This window comes from Capsicum annuum, chromosome 4, assembly GCF_002878395.1.
Source record: "Capsicum annuum cultivar UCD-10X-F1 chromosome 4, UCD10Xv1.1, whole genome shotgun sequence".
In the NCBI taxonomy this organism is placed as follows: Eukaryota; Viridiplantae; Streptophyta; class Magnoliopsida; order Solanales; family Solanaceae; genus Capsicum; species Capsicum annuum.
The window spans coordinates 203,920,895-203,944,116 of record NC_061114.1 but is presented as its reverse complement, the minus strand read 5'-3'; the positions used below and the strand labels follow the sequence as shown (position 1 = coordinate 203,944,116).

Genomic DNA, 23,222 nt, shown 5'->3' with positions numbered 1-23,222 from the left:
CTCCTCCGTTTGGTCTATATCAATAGTATCTGAGCTGATCAATTCACGCATGAGGTCAAGACTCGAAGTGATAACCTGAATCCAAGAGGGATGTCAATTGTGATCAATTGGGCCTAATCTTACTGGCAAAGTCCTTGATTTTCAAGCAGGATAATTGTTATGTGTTAATTATTTTTTATAATTAAAAAGAGAAACGTTAATGAATTTATAGATTAAACGGAGTCTCCAACCTAGGAGTAAGGACAATCCGATGCAATAAATCTCTTGCTATACACGGGGTCCTAGGAAAGAACAAATTACAAAAAATTATTATACGTAGCATTACCCCACATTTTTTCGAAAAATTATTTTCACGCCAGGGAGGGGGGTGGGGGTTGTCTAAACAAAACAAAATATTGCACCTTTAGTGACTAATGGAGCTTTTGCTTAATTCTCACTTGCTTGCTTGTTTAATTTTTCGATTTTTATTTTATTGGTGATAATAATGCATTTGTCTACTTATCTTACTGTACACTCTGTAGAAAGACGGCCCTCTTGTTTTTGAAGTTAAATAAAAAGGGAAACATTATCTGCAAAACATATAAAAAAAAAAATCTTGATAATTTTCAGTTTTTCTTGTCCATAGAAAATTTTAACATCAAATGAATACATATATGCTTTCTCACTTCTGTTAATTTCTAAACAAAGAACTTCGAAGTCATAAATTCATAACATGTTTTATTGCAGAATGAATCCACATCTAGCATGACACAGTTCCACATTAACATCTTAAAAAGAAATGGAAAATCAATTTCAAACAATGAATTGCTTCTATCACAAAGCTATGACTCAAAACATTTAAAAAGAAAAGAAAGGAAGAGAAAGAAAAAACATATGATCAAGAGTTCTTTTTTTAATAACCATGTTGTCCGAGCCAGTTTGTGCGCACTTTGTCTAATTCCACACAACACCTATTACCTCCTACCAGCAACAGATACAGGTAACTCCGTCTACAAAGACCATAAAATATGGGGGGATCACCTAGTGCTTTTCCAATAGATAACAAGAATTAATCAATCTCCATATCTCATTTTTTCTTCTTGGCCTTTTGCTTATCTTTTTCTTTCTTTTCTTTGAGCTTTTGTTTTTTCTTCTCCTTTTCTTTCCTCTCTTTCCTTTTTCTCTCTTCTTTTTCCTCCTTTTCCTCTTCTTCTTTTCTCTTTTTCTCCCTTTCCTTTTCCTTCTTTCTCTCCTTCAATTCTTCCTTAGTCAATTCTTTCTTCACACTGAAACACATATTTACAAAGTTATGATATAAATTACCTACCTTCTGTGTCATATTTGGCCTTATATATAATATATTTTGCATGGCACTTTGTTTTACATATTGCCGGCCTCTCCGGCTAATGTTGGCATTTTGTTTTCTAATTCTTTTAACTTATACTGTCAAATGATGTTCCCTTTTACCCCTCAAGGAAAGTTCTGATAGTAAGTTGGTTAAGGTTTTAGACAAACTGAGTACCAACATTCGAGTTTTTTCATGCATCGATAATTGATACGTGCGGTCCGTAGAAAAAGTCATATATAGTACTATTTGCCAATACAAAATTTACCAAATATGTTGGACAATATTTCTTCAGAGAAATCTTCTCCACTTATTTGTCCAAGGGCCAACGCAGCTTCTCTAAGGTCTATTGTCCAGAAATCGAAAGGCATATCTTCCTCAATTGACGACTTCAACCTCATGAAAGCCTCCTTCGTTCGAATAAGCTGCTCACACTGTCTCTGGAAATTATAAATCCGGAAAAAGCTAACGTTTAGTGAAGAATTGCAAAGCCGTGAAGTTAATGGACTTTAAACAAAAGCTAAGCTGCCTAAAAAGACGAATTCGAAAAAAGTTTGTAGAAGACAATAAAAGGAAACAAAAACACAGCATAAAATCACAGAACTTTTAGTGAAGCTCGCAGTGAGACGGCTAGTTCATTGGACATTGGCCAAACAATAACCTTTTGATCATAGGTAGAAAGGGGAAAATAAGGACTCTATCCAAAATCTGAAACGCGGCAACAGCCTACTGCTTTAAAAGTTGGCTATGAAATGTCTTTAGACTATAAATAGTAGATTCCCAGAGGCAACTCGTGGTTCAGGCTGAGGGACTTCCCAAGCAATTCCAAGTTTTAATAGGCCAGTTCGGTTGGACATTTGACAAGACGCTTGGAGGCAAACCGACAAATCACTGGATTGTTGTGCCTAGAGTTGAAGACTGCAGACTGAAAAGGTCACTCCAAAACCCAATACAAGAAGATCTAGAACTAACATGGTTGTCCTGTCCTAATAGTTTTAAACTTGAAGGGAAGGAAAAGCATCACTATTCATTTGATAACTTTGCAAAGAGAAAGTTATACAATAAGAAAGATCTCTATAATGACAGATGAATCAACAGAAACAACAGCCGATTTATTTGTCACCTGACAAATCTATTACTTGCATTTAAGAAAGGATACAGATAACGATGTAGACAAGAGGATTTTGCAGTTACTCATTTCATCATCCACTCGCCCTCCTGTTCCTTTTTTTTATTTTTTGGGTACAAAAGCTATACAGTAGAGTACTACAGGAAAGGAATGAGAAAATTTTGATTTCCTTTCAAGGATCGAGTCTGAAGATTACTTCTACTTTTTTGTTGTAATTTCACTCGACAGAAGGTTCAACAATCCTAAGTAGATTCACATCAGAGCTATCTAGAAATAAGACAGCATTATCCTCTTTCCTTTTACATGGAATTAAGTCATTGCCTGTTCCCCTTTTACTAGCATAAGTCTATGTACCAATGTCACGACTCAACACAGCTCTACCTTATGCACTCTTAGAGAGAAAAAGAAGATCAGGAAGCTAACCTGGTTGACTGTCCATCTGCGACCACCGACAGGGATCTTATTGAGACCCATCACTTCTATTATTGCGGCCTCAAGTTCTTGAATCCCTTTTCCATTGACAGCACATGTTGGAATGTGCTTGTTGAAGGAGAAGCCGCATGTACTAACCCAATCATAAGTATCGGACGGAGTACAGTCTATTTTGTTGATTACCAAAATCAATGGTGTGCTAACTCCCGACGCAGTCTGAAACTATAGAAATAAACTTAATGTCAAATGTTTCTCCTAATACTAGAAAACAATAAGAAGAGCTGCAGAAACAAGAATCAAACCGCAGTTGTCTAACAGCAATGAAAAACTAAAGTTAGTCATTACAGACACTTTCTTCTATAAGTTCAATGATAAAGGAGAACGAGTAAAGTTTTCCATGTCATTCTGTTCTATAAAGAAAGATGGAGTTCTCTAGACACAAATAACAAACTTCATGTTTCAAAGAAGCAAATGTTAAATCCATCAGAACAAGTTTTTTAACAAATTTCTGTTAAGACTGCTACTAAAACTCTATAGGGCATTGATATACGTAACCATAGATTCTGACATTCTGTTAAAAACCTTGATCTATCTTACAATACTGGGATCCGAGTTGGATACCAATACGCGGAAAGGTGTCTCACTTGCTTAGGCCCTTATTTCAGGTGTCGGCCTGTGGGGACAGAGATAAACTTGTATAACTTTGGATCTTCATCGGTTGCAATAGTATAGAGCACATCACACCAACTTCCAGCAGATGAAAAAAAACATTCACACTAGACTAACTTTGACAAACTCAAATTAATGAAAACCAATGATAAGACGACAAAATAAAGCAAGAATATCTTTGTTCAACTTTAAGGATAACAGATATAGAAGTTTAGATTAGGGAAGAAACAGATACTTTGTACAGATGCTATTCATATTCAAAGTTAATGATAACATGAAGGGAATAGCTTATAAACCTGATTCCTTTGGATTCTCTCAAGGAGTTTTGTATCCTCCAGTGTCCACCCCTCTGCTGCACTTATGGTCATTATGACAACATCAGCATTTTTGGCAACAGCTTCAGATTTTTCCACACCTGTGAACAGAAATCTAGGAGAATCAAATACATAGAAACTTAACAGAGGTAGTTCATCTCTAATTTCATCGATAGAAAAAAAGGGGACTGTGAAACATTATCATTATTGAAGTTCAAGAATAAAGTGTTGAGGCAACATATCAACGAACTATTATTGGGTGGTGACTACGTCCACCAATAAACTTTAACTGGGGATTAAACATAAGAATGGTTATGTAAGGGTCGATAGTAATTCTTGTAGAGTGCATACAGTTTCGACATATGCAATTCTTTGGAAACACAATAATGAGGAAACTCTAAAAATGAAGTTATGTGTCCGACCTAATGCTAAATTCCACAAGTTAGATGAGAAAGTCAATGTAGCAAGGACAGAAATACACTAATATTTTTTTGACAATGGTATCAGACAGTATATAAATCATCAGCAAAAAAGCTGGCAGCCAAAATTACATCATTGAATCTACATCCAAAAGAGTAAAAACAATAGACTAACACTAAGTCTTATCTCATCTTACAAGGATCCTAGGATGTCTACTATAGAAACTGGGTCATCTATATACGCCGAGCTACACCAACAACAAAAACTTATAATGCAGCTCATCTTTAACTTTTGAAGAGAGTTGTCGTTGCCTTCAAAACACCTAGAGTTTCTCTCTTTCCAAATGGTCCACCATATTACTGCCGGGACAATTTTCCAACTGCCTTTGTTAGTGCTACCACCACCCTCAGAATTCCAGCTAGTTAGTGCCTCCCCTGTTCTTCCCGGCATCGTCCACCTTATGCCTCTGAAGCTGATAAAAAAATTCCAAAGTTGGCTGACCACTTTACAGTGAAGAAACAGATGATTAATTGTCTTTGCATTATGTTCACAAAAAAAGCATCTTGAGCACATATGTCTGCCCTTCTTCATTAGGTTCTCCTGAGTTAAAACAGCTTCCTTCACGACCAACCAAGTGAAAATAGCTACTTTATATGGAATTTTTACTTTCCAGGTAAGCTTCCAAGGCAAAAAACTGGTCTGAGACCCCATCTGATTCATGTCTTTATAGGCAGAACTTACAGTAAAAAAGCCCTTGCTGTGGCATTTGCATCTTAGGTATCTTCTCTTTCCTGTAGACCCTTGCATCTTTCCATCTCCCAGTCTTGCATCAACCTTCTATAGGTCAAGTTCCAGCCTTGATTTGACCACACATCATGTAAAGTAGAATTCTGTTGTTGATTTAAAATATAAATGTCAGGGAACAATTGCTTAAGACTTCCATTCCCTAGCCAATTATCTTTCTAGAACAAGATCCTCTTGCCATCTTTCACATTGAAACGAGTTCTTTCATGGAATACATGCCACGAGTTCTTTCATGGAATACATGCCACAAGTTCCTGATTGACCTCCACAAGCTTGTGCCATATACACGGTGTTTACTTCTTTTGTCCTCCAAAAACCTTCCGTTTCATACTTAGCTTGAATCACAATGCCCCATAAAGATCGATCTTCCTTGGGTAGTCTCCAAAGCCATTTCATCAACAGACTTTTGTTTTGTTTTCTCATATTTCTGATACACAGCCCTCCATTTTTTTTTAGCCAGAATTAGCGTGTCCTATTTGACTAAATGATAACCTTTTTCTTCCTCCCCTCCTAGCCAAAAGAAATTCCTCCTAAGAGCATCAATTCTTTTCTCCACATTAACGAGAAAAGGAAATAATGGCATCAAGTAGGTAGGTACGGCATCCAGTACAGAGAGTTGATTAGGACCAATCTGCCACCCCGAGACAATTATTGTGATTTCCATCTAGTCAGACTTTTTTCACATCTTTCTATGACGTTATGGATTTCCACCCAAAATTCCAGCCAACTGTTGAATCCTAGCCACATCATTAATTGGGAAAATAAGACTTTTTCTCCCATGTGAAGGCCTGAAATAGCCTCAAAGAGAATCAAAATAATCCTCAAACACTCTCTCCAGCATCGCAGAATATGAGTGTGTCATCTGCATATTGTAAGTATGTTACTTCCACTATATCATTCTGTTCCTTTGCTACATTGAAACCTCTTATCCAACTATAATTTTGGGCAATCTTCACCATATTGTTAAGTCCCTCCATCACCAGAATGAACTGAAAAAGTGATAACAGATCACCTTGTCTCAAACCTCTTTGGGACGGAAAAAGCCTTCGGGTGAGCCATTTATCAAAACAGAGAACTTGACAAGTAATGCAAAATCTTATCCATCTAATCCATTTTCCTCCAAATCCCATCTTCTGCAAAATTCCAAGAAAGAAGCTCCAATTTGCGTGGTCATATGCTTTATCAATATCCAATTTACACATGATGCCTGCTGTCTTATCTTTCATTTTGGAATCTATGCATTCATTAGCAATAAGGACCGCATCAGTGATCTGTTTGCCTCTCAATAATGTCATATGTTAAGTATCCACTAATTTGTGCATTACTTTCTACAATCTCTCTGAGAATCTTGGATATCAATTTGTATATGCTTCCTATTAAACTAATCAGCCTGAAATCTCTCAATTCCTTAGCCCCATTCTTTTTGGGAATACGAGCTATGTATGTTGCATTGAAGCTTTTCTCAAAAACTTCTTGGGAGTGGAAGTTCTGCATAGTGGGCATCACATCATTCCTTACGACCTCCTAACACTGTACAAAGAACCCCATAGTGTACCCATCTGGACCTAGTGCTTTATCTACTGCACATGCCTTGAGACCATCCAAAACTTCGTTCTCCATAAAAGGTTTTTGCAATTCCTGTTGATCTTCTGTGTTTATGGTAGGACACTGATACATGTTGTAATAAGGTCTCCAATTCTCATTTTCGGAGTAGAGTTTCTGATAAAAGGTGATGATCTCTTTTTTTATGTTCTCTGCCTCAACAATATCTTCTCCTTCCACCAACAGATGATCAATGTGATTATTCCTCTTTCGAAGATTTGCAATTCTCTGGAAGCACTTTGTGTTTCCTATTTAATCCACAATGTTCTCGATCTTTGTCTCCATGCCATCTCTTCCTTTATGGAATAATTCTTCAAATTCCATGGACAAATTAGCTTTGTGGATGGCCTTTCTTCCGTTAAAGATCTATTTTGTTGAATATCATCAATCTCTGCAATTTTGCTAAGAATCAAGTTTTTATTCTTCTCTAAGTTCCCATAAGTGCTTGAGCTCCAATCTTTCAATTTAACCTTCAAAGATTTTAGGAAAAATACTCGGAAAAATACTTGAACTTTGCCTGAATTTGCAGTTGAGCATACTGAACTTTGCGGGGGTCCTATTACCCCCTGGACTTTTTTTTTCGTATTTTAATAGCATATATCTGCCCACTTGGACCATTGCGTGTAATTCACATGCATTGAGCGTGTGAAAGTGCTAAAAAATCGTTAAAAAGCTTTTTTTGTCAAATAACCCCTCAATTTTCTGATTTTTATAAATTTTCTGTTTTTTATTTATTTTTTCATTTATATCTTCTTTCCCTTCTCTCTTCTTTCTTTCTTCTCTTCAATGGTGCTCCATTGGTGTTCGTCTTTCTCTTCTGTCTCCTTTCCTTCTTCTCTTCAATGGTGTTCCATTGTTAAATTGGAATTGAATTGAACCCAATTTCATCACACAACCCCAAATGAGAGTCATCTTCAACACACCCAATTCATTTCCATCAATTTGACCCAATTTCAACACACACACACATCAAATGGCTCATCTTCAATTCCATCAAAATAGCAAAATTATTCCACCATTGCCACCACCAACCAACTCACCATTGCCGAAGGGAATTTGTCGGCTCATAGCACCTTACGTTTGATTCCATCTCGCGATGCAATTTTGGGACCGTTTGATATTTTCAATTCCATAGGAAAATTGGAAATGTTTCAATTCCATAGGAAAGTTTGAACATTGGTAGCTAGGAAAATTTTGCATTTGATTTAATTAGAAACAGAAAAGATGACGATATTTTATTTTCAAAAATGTGTTAATTTCTTGTTTTCACATGTTAATTTCTTGTGCAAAAAAATCACTTGTTTTCGTTAATACAACATTTTGGTGAAATTTCAAATGATTCTAGGGTTGTTGGAATGATTTCGAATTGTGAGGCGGGTGAAAAAATTGATTTTGCTCAAAATCCCAAGGATTTTAATACTCCATCGCGTAATTGATGAATTGCAATTTGATTCCGGCACAACTCAAAATAAAAAATCGAATGGCTCACACTCCGGCAACACTGCCATGGCATCGCAGAACTCCGGCAATGAATTTTTTGGTGACGAAATCGACCAAACTCAATGTCAGTCGATGCATATGCAATCTTTTTTAAGAAAGTTTCCGAATGAGTCATCTTCAACACAACCCCATTTTCAATTTTCTATTTTCTTCTCATGGTAATTCACCATGGAACCTGAAAGAGCCATTGCTATTGAAAATGGAGAAGAAAATCACTGCCCTGTTACTGCCCACCACACGTTTGATGAAATGCCACGCTCAAATTCGACTTACAAAAGTGTGGTTGCTGCTAAAGAAGAAAATGGAGCAAAATGAGGAATGGGGCAACCAAATTTCAAAAATTAAGAATCAAGATTTTGGTAAAAAAAATGATGAAAAGTGTTGAAAAAAATAAGAATGGAGAAGAAATTAAATAAAAATTAAATTTTTTTAAAAAAAATAAGTGTAAAAACGAGATTGGCACGTGTATTACACCGCCAGCCACCAAAACTGGGTATAGCATTTCGAGGGGGAATTAAATCCACTTTAAAAAAAGTCTAGGGGGTAATAGGGACCCCGCAAAGTTCAGTATGCTCAACTGCAAATTCAGTCAAAGTTCAGGTATTTTTCTGAGTAGTTTCCCAAGATTTTAACTTGGTTGCTAAAACATAATCTGGTCTTCCATTAATAATAATGGAATCCCACCAAACCTTAACTTTCTCATTGAACTCTTTCAAATTTGAAATAAGACTTAGTGTGTTCCCAACTGCTACTTTGAAGTGCAATTGGTGTGTGATCAAAATAAATTCTAGGAAGAATGTCTTACTTAATATTCTTGAAATGTTCTCCCCATTCAACAGAGTATAAGAACCTGTCAATCCTGCAAGGGTTTTCCAGGTTGTTCCCCCTAGTTCAGGTGTAACTTCTCCCATCTAGTTGAGGATCAATCAACTCCATATCCTCAATAAAATCAAGAGCAATTCTTTCTCTGAAGCATATCTAACAATATTAAAATCACCGCCTATCACCCAAGGCCATGTAAACAAACCTCTAACAGCCCCAAGTTCCCACCATACTTCTTGTCTTTCCTCATTACGATTTGGTGCATATACCCCCATGTGCCAACTAAAATCGTGACTTGTCGACTTGAATCTACAAGTCAATGTATAAGCACCAACTTCCACTACTTCTCTTTCCCAAGTCTTGCTATCCCACACTATCAAAATACCTCCCCTAGTTCCACTTGCCTCCAGTTGCCCATACTCGACTCCCTTGTTTCCCCACACTTGCTTTATTAGTTCCCTAGTATCCCCTTCCAATTTAGTTTCCTTTAAACATATGACATTTGCTTTCCATTTTTGAGCTAAACTATGGATCACCCCACTCTCCTTTTTATCTCTACAATTTAATCCCCTCACATTCCATGAAATTATTTTGTCATACCTATGTTATTTTATCATGTTCCATGTTTTTTTTTATATATATACTGTCCTTTGTCTTGAGCCGGGGGTCTATCGGAAACAACCTCTCTACTTCTTTAGAGGTAGTGGTATGGACTGCACTCTACCCTCCCCAGACCCCACAATGTGGGAATATACTGGGTTTGTTATTGTTGTTGACATTCCATGAAATTATTTTGACATTCATCATAACATCCTAGAATTTCCTTTCCCCCTAATTCTCGCCCCCATAGCTTGGAACTTCATGTCTATGGCCAACCCTTTCAATTCTTGTAAGCCTTTAATTTGGGAGTCTCCGTGACCCTTGTTTCTGATTCTTTAAAATTCGACTTCCTTCTACTATCAATCTTTTTGAAAAGGGCCAAAGCTTCCTTTCTGCAACCTTGAAATTCAATCCAAAATTCCTTGCTTAACCTGATCATATTTTGGTGGACCCAAATTGACCCATCTATCTCATCATCACTTTCCTCCTCTAGGTATTTTGAGTTTAAAGGTTCAGCATCCTCAATGTTCCATGCCGCATCATCAGGGCAATCAACCAATTGCATGTCTTGATGGTCTTGATTGACATCAATATGTGCTTCTCCTTCTTTTATATTTGCCTTTGCATCTACATAAACTTTCCCTTCTTCTGTATTTGATTTTTTTGTTGGACTTGCTGGCTGATTTTCTTTTGGGATTTTTGATACCATGTCTCTGGAGCTACTGTCAAAAAAAAAAATAATGTTTGTGCAATTTGCTTCTATTTCCGCTAGCATTGGGTCTGCTTGTAAAGAGCACGTGACATTTGCTTGGTTAAAATTGAAGTGATGGGCCCCAGTAAATAAAACTAGGCCTTTATTAAAACTAGCTCCTTTAAAACAACTAAAAATTACACAAATACACAACTTATGTTTCCAATATTACAAAAATCCTAACTCCATAAACATATTACAAAAATCTCAACATATACACAGAATGTTACGTATATGTCGGCTATGTTATGTATATTAATAGGGAGAGAGGGTAAAGTAATTAAAAAAGTGGGAGAGAGTAATTACTTCCAAAAGGGTTGTTATTTATGTTATTTATACTTAAACAATTAGCTGAGCTTTTCTTTTGGCCCATTAAGAGCCCATTTCTTTTAAAAAACAAACCCTTCTCCATGACACGTATTGGTGGGCCCTTGCCAGCTATTTTATTTGAAATGGGTACCTGAACTGAAGAACCCACGTGCCTCTCTCTATCAAAGCAGAACCTATTCTTTTTAACTGTGTAGGGTTTTTTGCCCGGTGGTCCTTAACCTGCAGAACTTCCTCCTCTCCGGCGACCACCATAGTTCTAGACTCGCTCCATATCGGAATTAAAAAAGTAAGACCATTGTCGACTATCTTTACCTCTTTTGGAACTTCTTTTCCATCTCCTTTGATTCTCATTCGCGCCCACTTCAAATGGTGGTTTTTCAGGGATGCCTCTTCCTCTGTTTCCAACCATCCTCCACAATGATCTCCGATGCTTTGAACATTTTTTTGGTCCAAAACTGAAGAGGAAGACCTACTGCTCTTATCCACGTTGAGGCCTCTCGATTGGTGCGACAGCCTACTGTCGGCGACCACTATTCGAGATGACTCTTCGTTTGCTTCCATGCCCACTGACTTTGAAGAATATGCTCGGCCATATGCTTGTTTGGAAAATCAAACAGAAAAGAACAGCCCCCCATTTCGTATACATTAATCCCAAAAGCATTCTTCCCAGTACTCACCTCCCACTTCCTAATATCTGACAGTGTTGGTTTCTCCTTCTCTTCTCCACTGAAGCTTCCAACAATACATCTTCCCCGCAAGCCATTTTCTTTTTCCTGGTTAACATCACCGCCAGAGATGATGATAGAGATGTTGTTGTTGCTGACCAGAGATTCAGAGGCTTCTTTTGATTGCCATTTGCTAGTCCTGAATGAATCTGCACAAGGAACCTTTGGATCAATCCTCCTAGCAATATTTGTATTAAATGTTCCTTTATGTTTTTTGGCGAATTATCAATCTTAAATGCTATGTCTCCCCATCCTGCATTAAATGTAACTTCTGGGATAATAATGACCGATCTGTTCCCTCCTTGTACAGTCACTATGCTTCTAAATCTTCCAAATTTGTTGTGTTTTCTGGAACAAAAGAAATTTGAATATTGTTCATTTGTTTTCCACCTTCTCGTATGGTTGCTAGAGTCTTTTGAGGCTTCTCGTAATACAAAGACTATCCATTCCATTGTTTTCTTGCTGAAAGTTGTTCTGCGCATCAGATTCCGGCTTCTTTCAACCCATTCAAACCAAATTTCAGCTCTGGCTGCAAGCCTGGTGATATCGTAAGACTTAAAACCAACTGCGAAGTAGATTCTATTTTCCCCCATAAAAGCTGCGCTGTTTTTAAATAATCACTGAGAGCTAGTTAAGATTAGCAAAACGAACGGAAAAGGACGCCGGAATAAAACTTCAGATCACCTGAGGAAAAGAGTTACCCCCTCCCCCTCGAGAAATGTACTTGAACATCTACTGGAATCTGACTCTGGAATATTAAAAGAAGTATTGAGCCATCTGACTCTGGAATAGACCCCAAAGCAACCAAAAAAAACCCATAGTTTCTCAGGAACGGGTAAATATAAACTGGTTCATTCCTTTTCAATAAAGAAAGAATCAGGTTTATTAAATATTTTTTGTGTTCAACAGCCAATATTTCAACAGATAAATGGCAGGCTCCAGTCAACAGTCGAAATGATATAAACTTGGCAAATAGAAAGGTCTTACCAATTTTTTCCACAACATCCTCAGTCTCCCTGATCCCTGCAGTATCAAGAAGTGTAACAGGAACACCACGAACAGAAACATTGGCTTCTACAACATCCCGTGTGGTACCAGCAATATTTGTAACTATTGCTCTATCAGTCTGCACGCTAATATAAGGCACGTGATTAGAAATGAACGCCAGTAAGATAATAACACAGGAACCAGACACTTGAGACGAGAGATTCTAAAGAATGGGAGGTGTGAGCTAAATGACTATATTTTGAAGAAATAATTTGCCGTGAAAAACATTTTATATGTTTCCTTTTGGTCTTGTTACTAGCAGCAGTAGGAGTTTGATAGAGTAAAGATCAACAATCATGTTTATATGTTATACTTGTCAAGGAAACTAATTTGACTGTTAAGGACAAGTTATTTCATATTATGTGACAATTAAGGTAGACAATTATAAATTATGGGATTGAAATGGCTCATTATTTTTATCAAAACTGACATGTAGTTGCAGGATTGGGAAGAAAATGTGAACAGTGGCTTGTAGATAAATTCACCGTGACAAATTGAATCTAGCATGACCTATTGCAACTAGTGATTCAGCCACACTATATACTGTTACGATTAAAGGATTGAGTCACAAGACGATTAACAGGAAAATCAAAATCAATTGCCTTTGACTTCCCCTAGCTTTTGTTATTAGAATTCCTAGAACGACCTATTTTGTATAAAGATATTTGATATGCAAATTCAGCTCGTTAAAAGGGAGGCTAAAACCTTAGCGTTCAGTGAGAGAACTCCGATCTCTTGATTCTGGTTGAAATTCTGCTTAAGTTTTATTCCACAAAACTCTCCTTAACTAGGAGTCTTTATTACAACAAATAGGAAGCCTAATCCTTACAAAACTAGAAAACACAAAACCCTATTCTAGACTAATAATGACAGCTAGCATGAATCCTATTTTACAATAATAAATAAAGCTATTAATAATAAAATTAATCTCTTAATTTACTATCCTTCCTGTGGGCATATGTCTTGCCCACAAAGGCATCCACAACATTACCCCCTCATGTTGAAAGGGCTTGTCCTCAAGCTCGAACGATGGATAAACCTGTCGAAAAGAGTCTACATCCTCCCATGTAGCTTCTTCCGATGGCATACCTGACCATTGTATAAGAATCTCCTTTGTACCACAATTGACACGAGCTCTAATGACTCCGGCAGGCAAAGGAACTACTTGACCATCCTCCAGCAGTGGAAGCTCTGTAATAGGTGGAAGGTGTTCACCTTTGAATGCCTTTAAAAGGGAAACATGAAAAACGTTATGAATTCGACTGTCGCTTGGCAAATCCAACGCCATATGCAACCTGTCCAATTCGACTTAAGATCGGAAATAGACCATAAAATTTGGGGGACAACTTATTGTAAATACTCAATCGATTGGAGCGTTGTCTATAGGGATGTAAATGAAGCCAAACAAGTGTCCCTGGAACAAATTCTACATCAAGATGACCCTTATCATAATATTCCTTCATTCGTTGTTGGGTTGCCTATCACCAATTCGGGTATCATCCAAAATGTTATCACGATCCAACAATGCACTCTCAACAGCTTTACCCGACATGTCCCTGGTACATATGAAAGCAAACGGAGTGGGTCACGGCCAAAAACAACCCTAAAGGGTGTGGTCTGCAATGTCGAATGAAAAGATGTGTTGTAACAAAATTCTGCCCATAGAACCCAATCAACCCACTTTCGAGGATAATCACCAACAAAGCAATGAAGATACATCTCCAAAGTACCGCTAACGACCTCCATCTGGCCATCTATTTTCAATGGTAAGCAGAGGAGAATTGTAATTTAGCACCATTCAAGCGAAAAAGTTCCTTCCAAAAAGTGTTACTAAAAAACACATCTCTATCATAAGTAATCGTTCCCTGTATCCCATGTAAGAGAACAATTTGATCAAAGAATGCCTAAGCCACTCATGTAGCCATGTATGGATGAGCCAATGGTATAAAATGAGCATATTATGAGAACCTATCTACTACTACAAACGAAACCGACTTTCCCCAAGACTTGGGTAAGCCATCTATAAAATTCATTGAGATGTCTGCCCAGATCTGAGTCGATAGCTGGAGAGGTTGTAATAATCCTGCAGACTTAAATGTTCTCATTTATTGCGTTGACACACCGGGCAAGCAGCAACATATGTGGCAATGTCAGTTTTCATACCTTTCCATACCTTTCCAATAAAAATCCCCACAAATTTGATGCAATGTTTTGTGTATCCCTTCATGCGCACTATCATGATAGGTGGATAGTACAGTAGGTAGCAAAGGGGAATTTTGTAGAAGGTAGATGTGACCTTTAAACAAAAGTAACCCATCCTGAATTTTCCAATCCGAACTCAATTCTCCTAGCTTGACCTTATTACATAAATCCAATAGTTCTGCCGATCTCGTAATCTCTTCACGGATTGTGTCCAGTAATGTGCTACGAGGGTAGCTAATAGCATTCAAAGAAGGATCCTCATGTGTAGTTCTCGATAAAGCATTCGCAATTTTATTGAGATAACCATCCCGGTAGACCACTCTGAAGTCGTAACCCATGAGGTTTCTCAACCAGTGTTGTTAAGGGGGTGTAGTAAGCCGTTGTTCTAGCAAGTATTTCAGGTTGTAATGATCCGTTCGGATAAGAAAGGGGTGCCCCCACAAGTATAGCTGCCAATGCTGGACTGCTTTTGCAAGGCCAAATAGCTCCCTTTCATATGCAGCTAATTTTTGGAGACGAGCTGCCAACTGCCAGCTAAAAAATGCTATGGGTTGACCGCCCTGTTACAAAACAGCACCTACACCACCTCCTGAAACATCACATTCTACAATGAAATTCAAACTAAATTCAGGCAACCTCAGTACTGGAGCAGAGGATAGTGCTAGCTGCAGCTTCTGGAATGCAGCTAGGGTCGAGTCGTTCCACAGGAGTTTTTCTTAAGTAGACTAGTCAAGGGTGCTGCCAATTGTCCATAGTCACGAATAAATTTGCGGTAGTAACCCACCAATCCCAAGAATCAACGAAGAGAGGTAATTGACCGAGGTTGAGACCAGTCTAAAATTGCATGTGCTTTGCTTCTATCTACCTCCACACCTGTAGCTAAAATAATATGCCCCAAATAAGCTACTTGACTTGTACCAAAGTAACATTTAGATTGTTTCAAATATAGTCTATGCGCAAGCAATAACAGAAACACCTTTCTCACGTGAACCAAATGCTCCTCCCAACCACTACTATGAATTAAGATATCATCAAGGAAAACCAACACAAATTGAGGTAAATATTCATGAAAAAACTTATTCATTAAAGCTTGAAAAGTGGATGGGGAATTAGTGAGCCCAAACGGCATGACAAGGAACTCAAAGTGCCCATGATGAGCCTGAAAGGCCGTCTTTTTTCCACATCTGTAGGAGACCTGCGGACTTGATAGTATCCAGACTTCAAGTCCAATTTAGTAAAGTACTTGGCCCCGTATAACTCGTCAAATATCTCGTCCACAACCGGAATTGGGAACTTGTCCTTTTATTGTTTTAGCATTCAATTCACGATAATCAATACAAAGGCGCCAAGATCCGTCTTGGATACCAATAACACAGGTGAAGAAAAAGGGGACTTGCTTGGTCGTATATATCCTTGCTGCAACATCTGGTTACATTGCTTCTCAATCTCATCATTTTGTCGATGAGGGTATCGATAAGGACGAACAACTACAGGTGGACCCAGGCAGCAAACTGATGCGGTGGTCACATTGTCGCAATGGTGGTAAACTCGTAGGTTCCTGGAAAAAATCATCGAACTCGGTCAAAAGGTATTCCAATTGTTGCTCTCCGTAGTTGCCTTTCCTGACAGGTGCAAAACCTTATCGCAATATTATTGTTGTCCCTGAAGCAAAATTGATTTACCTTCCAACGAAAAACTCATAGTAAATTCTGCAAAATCCCAAAGTATTGGACCCAAGGTTTGTAACCACTTAACTCCCAGAACAATATCAAACCCGTCCAATGGAATAATATAAAAATTTGCAATAAAGCAATGGTCACCAATGGAAATTGTTACCCGTGTGCAGACTCCCAAGCAAGGAACCTTCTCTCCATTAGCAATGGAGATTCTAAAGTTGTGCAAGGAGAAAAAATCAAGGAGCAATCGACTAGCAGCAGTAGAACTTATAAGTTATGGGTACTTCCAGAATCAATAAGACTGAGCACATGTTGTCCGTTAATGATTGTAGGCAATTGCATAGTCTGTGCATGTCTTTGACCTGTAATAGCATGTAAAGAAATTTTTGGGTAGTCCTCCAGAACATTTGGTATCGTGTCATCAACCGAATCATCCAATTCCAGCTAGAAAAGTCGTTTGCACTGGTGAGTGGATCAATATTGTTCGTCACAATTATAACATAATCCCTTAGCTCTTCTCTCTGCCAACTCTGTCTGAGTTAATCGCTTGACAAAAAGGGTTTGGTTGCCTGTATGGGTACTAGCCGAGGTAGATTAACCAACTAAACTAGTAGCAGACTTTGATGAGTTTACCATGCTGCCAAGACTTGTTGGGGACTACTGCCATGCCACCAAGCAAATATTACTGGCGAATATTACGACTGACTTTCTGCAATTGTTGTTTCTGTTCTAAAACCGGGCTAAACTCATAGTTGCTGATAAGTAAGGTGGTTTGAGAAGTTGCACGTCCATTTTGATTGAATCATCCAACCCGGCCATAAATATTCCCACGTGCAAGTGTTCTAGAATAAGCTCATTAGCCCTAGCCAGCTTTTCTTGAAACTGATGTTGATAAGCTTCAACTGTACTAGTTTGCCGAAGCGCGACCAATTCGCCCATCGAGTTGCTACTTTCAAGAGGTCCAAATCGCTGGAAACAATGTTGTTGAAATTCTTCCCAAGTCATTAGGCCCTTCGCTCGTTTAAATAATAACATAATTGTGTTTCACCCAACATGTGAAACCAGCCACTTCAACCTTTTCTGCTTCGATTGTGTGTTGATTTTCAAAAAATTGTTTGCAACGATACGTCCAAATTAATGGGTCATCGGTACCGTCATAAGTAGGAAAATCCATCCTTGCATACATTGGTATTGTTGAATGGGAATTACCACTTGTTTGATGATTCTGGTCGCCCATAATTTGAATAGGCAGAATATTGCCTTTAGTAGCATAATTTGTTGATTTCCCAATCGTCGGGGCGCTACTCGACACAGTTCCATAAGTTGTTGGTTTTGTGGATCCAATTCCCAAGCTCAAAAATTGTTCTTGGATGACTTGAATAATTGTTTCACCGAGACGTTGTTCCATAGTTGCAATTTTCGAGTCCATTAGGGATTCAGTAATCTCATGTTCTTCTTGGAATCCAGAATTGATCTCATCGTCCATTGTGAAAGACTCTGGTACCAAATTGTTACTATTCCTTGCAAACGCTCGAGTCACAGGACAATCAACTAGAAAATCTAAATCAATTCCCTTTGACTTCCCCTTGTTTTTGTTAGAATTCCTAAAACGACCTATTTTGTATAACAATATTTGATATATAAATTCAGTTCGTTAAAAGGGAGACTGAAACCTAAGAGTTTAGTGGGAGAGAACTCTGATCTCTTGATTCTGGTTGAAATTCTGCATCAATTTTATTCCACAAATCTCTCCTTAAAAGAGGAGTCTTTATTACAGCAAATAGGAAGCCTAATCCTTACAAAACTAGGAAACACAAAACCTTATTCTAGACTAATAACAACACCTAGCATGAATCCTATTTTAGAATAATAAATAAAGCCACTAATAATAAAATTAATCTCTTAATTTAATTGTCCTTCCAGCGGGCATATGTCTTGCCTACAAACGCATCCACAACATATACTTTCTATACCAAAAGGAACAATTTGATCTTTAGCAAAAAGCAAAGTGATGAAAGTGTTCTTCAACGAATCCCCCGAAATGTTTCAACTAGAGCTAATGGTGCAAGTCACATCCTATGCAAATTATAAGAACTGGGAGCTGGCTATTGCATGGAACTTCTTAGTATAAGTTTCCAGTTACAGGTGGGATTTCTATTTACTAATCTACATTTTGTTTCAGATTTAGTTGCTGATTTTTAAAAGTCTATGCCACTGTTAAGAGAACTAGTGTTAACTATTCAGCAAAATAACAAGCACAAGGATCAAGGATGAGATGGTAAATAATGGGTAATTGTTGGAACATACTTTGCTCCATGCATTAAGAAGGCTTGATTTCCCAACATTTGGTCGACCAACAATTGCAATCTGCAAGATATTCATTACAAATCATGTTTTCTTAATTATTTGTTGCAAGGAGGGAAACATGAAAAAAAATTATTCATTGGACAGCCAGCTAAACAGCTAGATGTACTTTAAGCTATTCTCAAGTTCAATGACAAATTTAAGACGTGTCTGTTGTTTCTTTCTCCTTTTTGCTTTAATAATTAGTTCTCAGGAAAATATCAACTAGCCTTGTACAAGAACTTGGTCAGTCTTAGTGCAATATAAAACCTGTAGTCCTGACTGCAGAAGCTTGTCATAGTTGGCTGTTTCCAATGCATTATCCAGATCATGCAGCATCTCATATATTTTGTCCATAATTAGATTCAGATCAAGGGGTGGCATCTCATCGTCGAAGTCAAGACGAGCCTCAATTTCGGTTAGCAACTCCATACACTGAGATCTTAGTGATTTGACCAAAGAAGAAAAACCACCCTGACAAAAGGAACACATCATTCAGCATCATTCCCCAGCATTAACATAAAATCCAGACAAAATAAAACCTAGTGCTGTATTTGTACCCTTATTGATGTATCGAAGGGTCAACAAATCTTTTCTTTTAGAAGGGTCAACAAATATTGTAATTACAAAGTGATTTTATATAGATGACCACCTCGATTCCTGCCAATGCAGCATCTGCAGCAGCCACTGACTTGGCTGATATCAACTTTTCCACATTCTCAGCTTGAGAAAGATCCAAACGACCATTTAAGAAAGCGCGGAGAGTGAACTCGCCTAGTAAAAGTGAGAACATAAAAAGTGGTGAGTTGGAGTAGAAAGACACTCACCTATTTTATGGTTAAACAAAAAAAAAAAAGTGACAGTTGCTGTGAATTGGCCTAGGAACTAAAGCTTTGACAAATTAATGCAATGAAACTATAGAACGTTGTTCAGACAAATGAATCTTCAAAAGAGTTTTCAAACTATAGAGACCAATTCTCATAAAAACCTTAGCTGCTTTAGGTTCTAGACATTAAAAGAGTCAATTAAAAAATACAAGGATGAAAATGAAACAAACCTGGCTCCGCGAGCTTTGCACCAGCCTCCAGGCAAGCCCTCAAAACACGTTGAAGACACACTTCATTTCCATGACACTGAAGCTCTATCACATCTTCTCTAGTGTATGACTTTGGGGCCAGCATAGGAAGCACCAGAACCTAAGCATGAAAAATAAAAGAAAAGGAATTCAGAGAGAAAGAGAGAGCAGAAGAAGAAGACTAAAAATATTGAAACTATTATCCATGACTTCCAACATATTAATTACTTTAGTGTCTCTTTATCTTCAGGGTAAAGACATGAACATATGTTGCCACTAGGAATGCCCTGAATGAACTCTCTTACATTGTATAGACACTTTCCCTCACCTTATCCACAGGGTTGTAATAGAATTAAAGGGACACCCGATTCCCCACAGCTATGAACTTAATAAGAACACAAAAAGGTACTAGAAATCGTAAGGAGACGTCGCAAGGCTAAATTCAGATATGAAGCAACAAAGTTACTAAACTCTTAAAATCTCCAATGTAGTACAATTCACATGTCAAAACTAAAGAACAAATGCACCAACAAGAAGGGAAAATCTAGAGTTTCAAATTATACCTCATCAATCACATTTCCATGAGAGTCAGAGACAAGACCATACTCCACAACATGGCTCTTAGGCCTCCACTCAGAAGAACTCCTGTTCTTCTTTTTCACTTTTGGATGAAACACACGACCAACTATAGGCACCGCAGATGGACCAGATAAACGTATAATCCCAACTGCAGCTGCTGGACCACCCAAAGAAGTGACAATAGCAGCAATAGTGCTAGCATTCACAGCTGGGTCAAGAGGGCTCACTGTACCAAACCCCAATAACCTCTCATCTTGCTTCAGCACCAGAGTACTACTCTCTGCAATAAAAAATATTGAAACTTCAGCATTAAAACTAAGATTTACAGCACCAGAGTGGTCTATACAATAAAAGAAGAATTGAAACATTAGCATTAAACCCCAATTCTTTTACAACCACATTATTCTCTCCAATAAAAAGATTGAAAATTTTGCAGTAAAAAAACAATCTTTCAGCACCAAACTATTCTCTGCAACAGTAAGACTGAAGTTTTAGCATTAAAACCCTTTTTTTCAAGTAATAGAGAACTCTCTGCAATAAAAATACTGATTCTTTAGCTTTAAAAACAATTGTTTCAGTTACAAAAGTATTCTCTGCAATAGTAAGTTTGAAATTTTAGAATTAAAAATCAATTATTTCAGCACTAGAGTATTACTCCCTCCATTGCAAAGTACTAATCACAATTTCTTTTTTGAGACTCAAACTTTGACCAAAATTTTAAGATGTATTTTTTCATCATATTGATAAAGAAAAAAGTTACAATATATAGTACTTTCCGTATAGCTTTTGAATATCTAAATTTTACTTTCAAAATATCGAATCAATCTAATCTAATTTAGCTTTGAAAATTAGTCAAATTGACTCTCGATAAGCGACCAGTGACAACTATTTTGGTTTGAGGGAGTGTATGCAATAAAAATATTGAATATTTAGCATTGAAAAACAATTCTTTCAACACTAGAGTACTATACTCAATGAATAGATTGAAACAATAGCACTAAAAATTAATTCTTTCAGCACTAGTGTACTATATGCAATAAAAATACTGTATCTTTAGCACTAAAAACAATTCTTTAAACACTAGAGTGCTCTCTTCAATGAATAAATTGAAGCATTAACATTTGGTACTAGGGATAAGGATAACTAATCGCGGGATTAATTTTATCATAAGCTTGTACTAAAACAAGTTATTTAAAGGAATAAAAGGGGTAGGTAGAAAATGAAGGAAGCTGATTACCTTTAGAAGTAGCATGAGGTATGGTAGTGAGTTGGGAAGAAGAAAGAGGGAAAAGAGAAGAGAGTTTCGTGTGAATTGAGATTGACAATTTAGGGAAGAAGGAAAAGGCTGCTATGGAAGTGGGAAAAGGGGGACGTAGGTGGCTGAGAAGGAGATGGCGGAACATAGGAAGCATAGCCATTACTCATTTGTGGCTTTGGGTTTTAGGATTTGGGTTAAACACACTCGAGAAAATTAGTTAGAAGTATGGTGTGCAGATAACACCGTCAAGTTAAATCGAATCGATGAATCAATTTGAGAAAAAAAATTGACTTATCATTTGATTTGATTGATTTGGTATTAGAAAAAAAACTGATCATTCTTGATTTGATTTGGTGTTAACCCAAAAAAAGTCAAATCGAACCCGAATCAAACCGATATAATATATATTATATATTATATTCAAACTTTTTTATACATAAAATATTAATTATAGTCTACTTTTTAAATACTTTTTCAACTAGTTTTAGTAATTTTTAATAATTTGAAAGTAGATGTAGATATATATTTAGATTTGGGTCTTTAAGTTGTAATATTTATCCATTAATTGCTAACTAAATGATCGAAAATCCAAAATAAACCTAAAACCTAAACTTTTCACTCTTCATCTCACTTTTTAGTTTCAAGAGAGTTTTTCGCTCCTCCATTTTTCATAATTATGGTTTTTCATTAGCACATGAATGAAAACATATTTGATCTAATCTTCGATCACAATATAATTGCAAAAACTAAAGATTATAAAAAAAATGAAAAAATCGACTAAAACCTAATCCAAAAAACAAATCAATTGTATGTTGGTTTGATTTGATTTATAGTTTAATAAACCGACATGATTGGTTTGTTTGTTTTTTTAGATAAAAAATCGAACCAACCCGACCTATGTACACCCTTAGTTAGGAGGTGACAAAAAAGTATTTCGATTAAAAATGGTTACAACTTTGACAAGTTAAGGTCAAAACTTCATTTAAAATTTTGATTAAGTTAATTAAGGTATAAAATGTAATTTTTAGAAAGTCCTCCGACTCTAAATTTCAAATTTTAGAATTTTCCCTCTTTTCTTATCTTTCAATTTTTTTTTTCTTTCTCCCTCCAAATTTCTTTCTCCTCATTTCTTCTTGTTATTTTTTTCTCTCTCTAGATTTTCCTTTTATTCCATCTTCTTTTTTTTTTTTCCTCTTCTCATTTCGTTCTTCTTCCTTTTATAATCTTTATAGACTATTTAAAAAAAAATGAGAAGTTTGAAAAGAAAATTTTTGATTTCTTTTAAATTAGCAAATTCAACAACTACAAGAGTTGCTTCAGCAACTACCATAGTTGCTACAGTAGTTACGGTAATTACTGCAACAACTACTATTAGTTGTTGTATTACAGCAACTTCGGTACTTATTTAATTTCTGAAAAAAGATGTGATTGGAGGAGGATCCTACGAAAAGTGATATTTATGATAAAAAGGGAGGGGGGTGCTGGTGGTGACGTCGAATGAGAAAATGACATTTATTGCGGTGTTGATAGCGACGGTGGTAGAGGAGAAAGAAGAAAAATAGACGATAGTTATATAGAGGGAGGAAACAATGGTAAATCTAAAAAAGATGGCAATGGTAG

General features: G+C 36.9%; 1 protein-coding gene across 1 annotated transcript; it reads right to left on the bottom strand.

Annotated features, from left to right (window-relative positions):
* Window positions 1–1,440: 1,440 nt before the first annotated feature.
* On the bottom strand, window positions 1,441–21,938 carry LOC107867557 (tRNA modification GTPase MnmE). Its single transcript, XM_016713847.2, has 10 exons — window positions 21,582–21,938; window positions 20,329–20,624; window positions 19,748–19,886; window positions 19,343–19,464; window positions 18,961–19,164; window positions 18,655–18,714; window positions 12,410–12,548; window positions 3,851–3,969; window positions 2,877–3,107; window positions 1,441–1,764 (listed from the first exon to the last, which is right to left on the bottom strand). Exons 1-10 carry the CDS (start codon window positions 21,760–21,762, stop codon window positions 1,570–1,572), a joined length of 1,686 nt encoding a protein of 561 aa, XP_016569333.2. The 5' UTR covers window positions 21,763–21,938; the 3' UTR covers window positions 1,441–1,569.
* Between the last annotated feature and the right edge of the window lie 1,284 nt (window positions 21,939–23,222).

Excerpts from the sequence above, each read along its gene's own strand:
- LOC107867557 (XM_016713847.2), bottom strand. The coding sequence starts at position 21,762 with ATGGCTATGCTTCCTATGTTCCGCCATCTCCTTCTCAGCCACCTACGT. Across the intron at positions 12,549-18,654 it reads TTCTTAATGCATGGAGCAAA|ACTGATAGAGCAATAGTTAC; the intron begins GTATGTTCCAAC and ends ATTAGCGTGCAG. Across the intron at positions 1,765-2,876 it reads GCAGATGGACAGTCAACCAG|AGACAGTGTGAGCAGCTTAT; the intron begins GTTAGCTTCCTG and ends TATAATTTCCAG.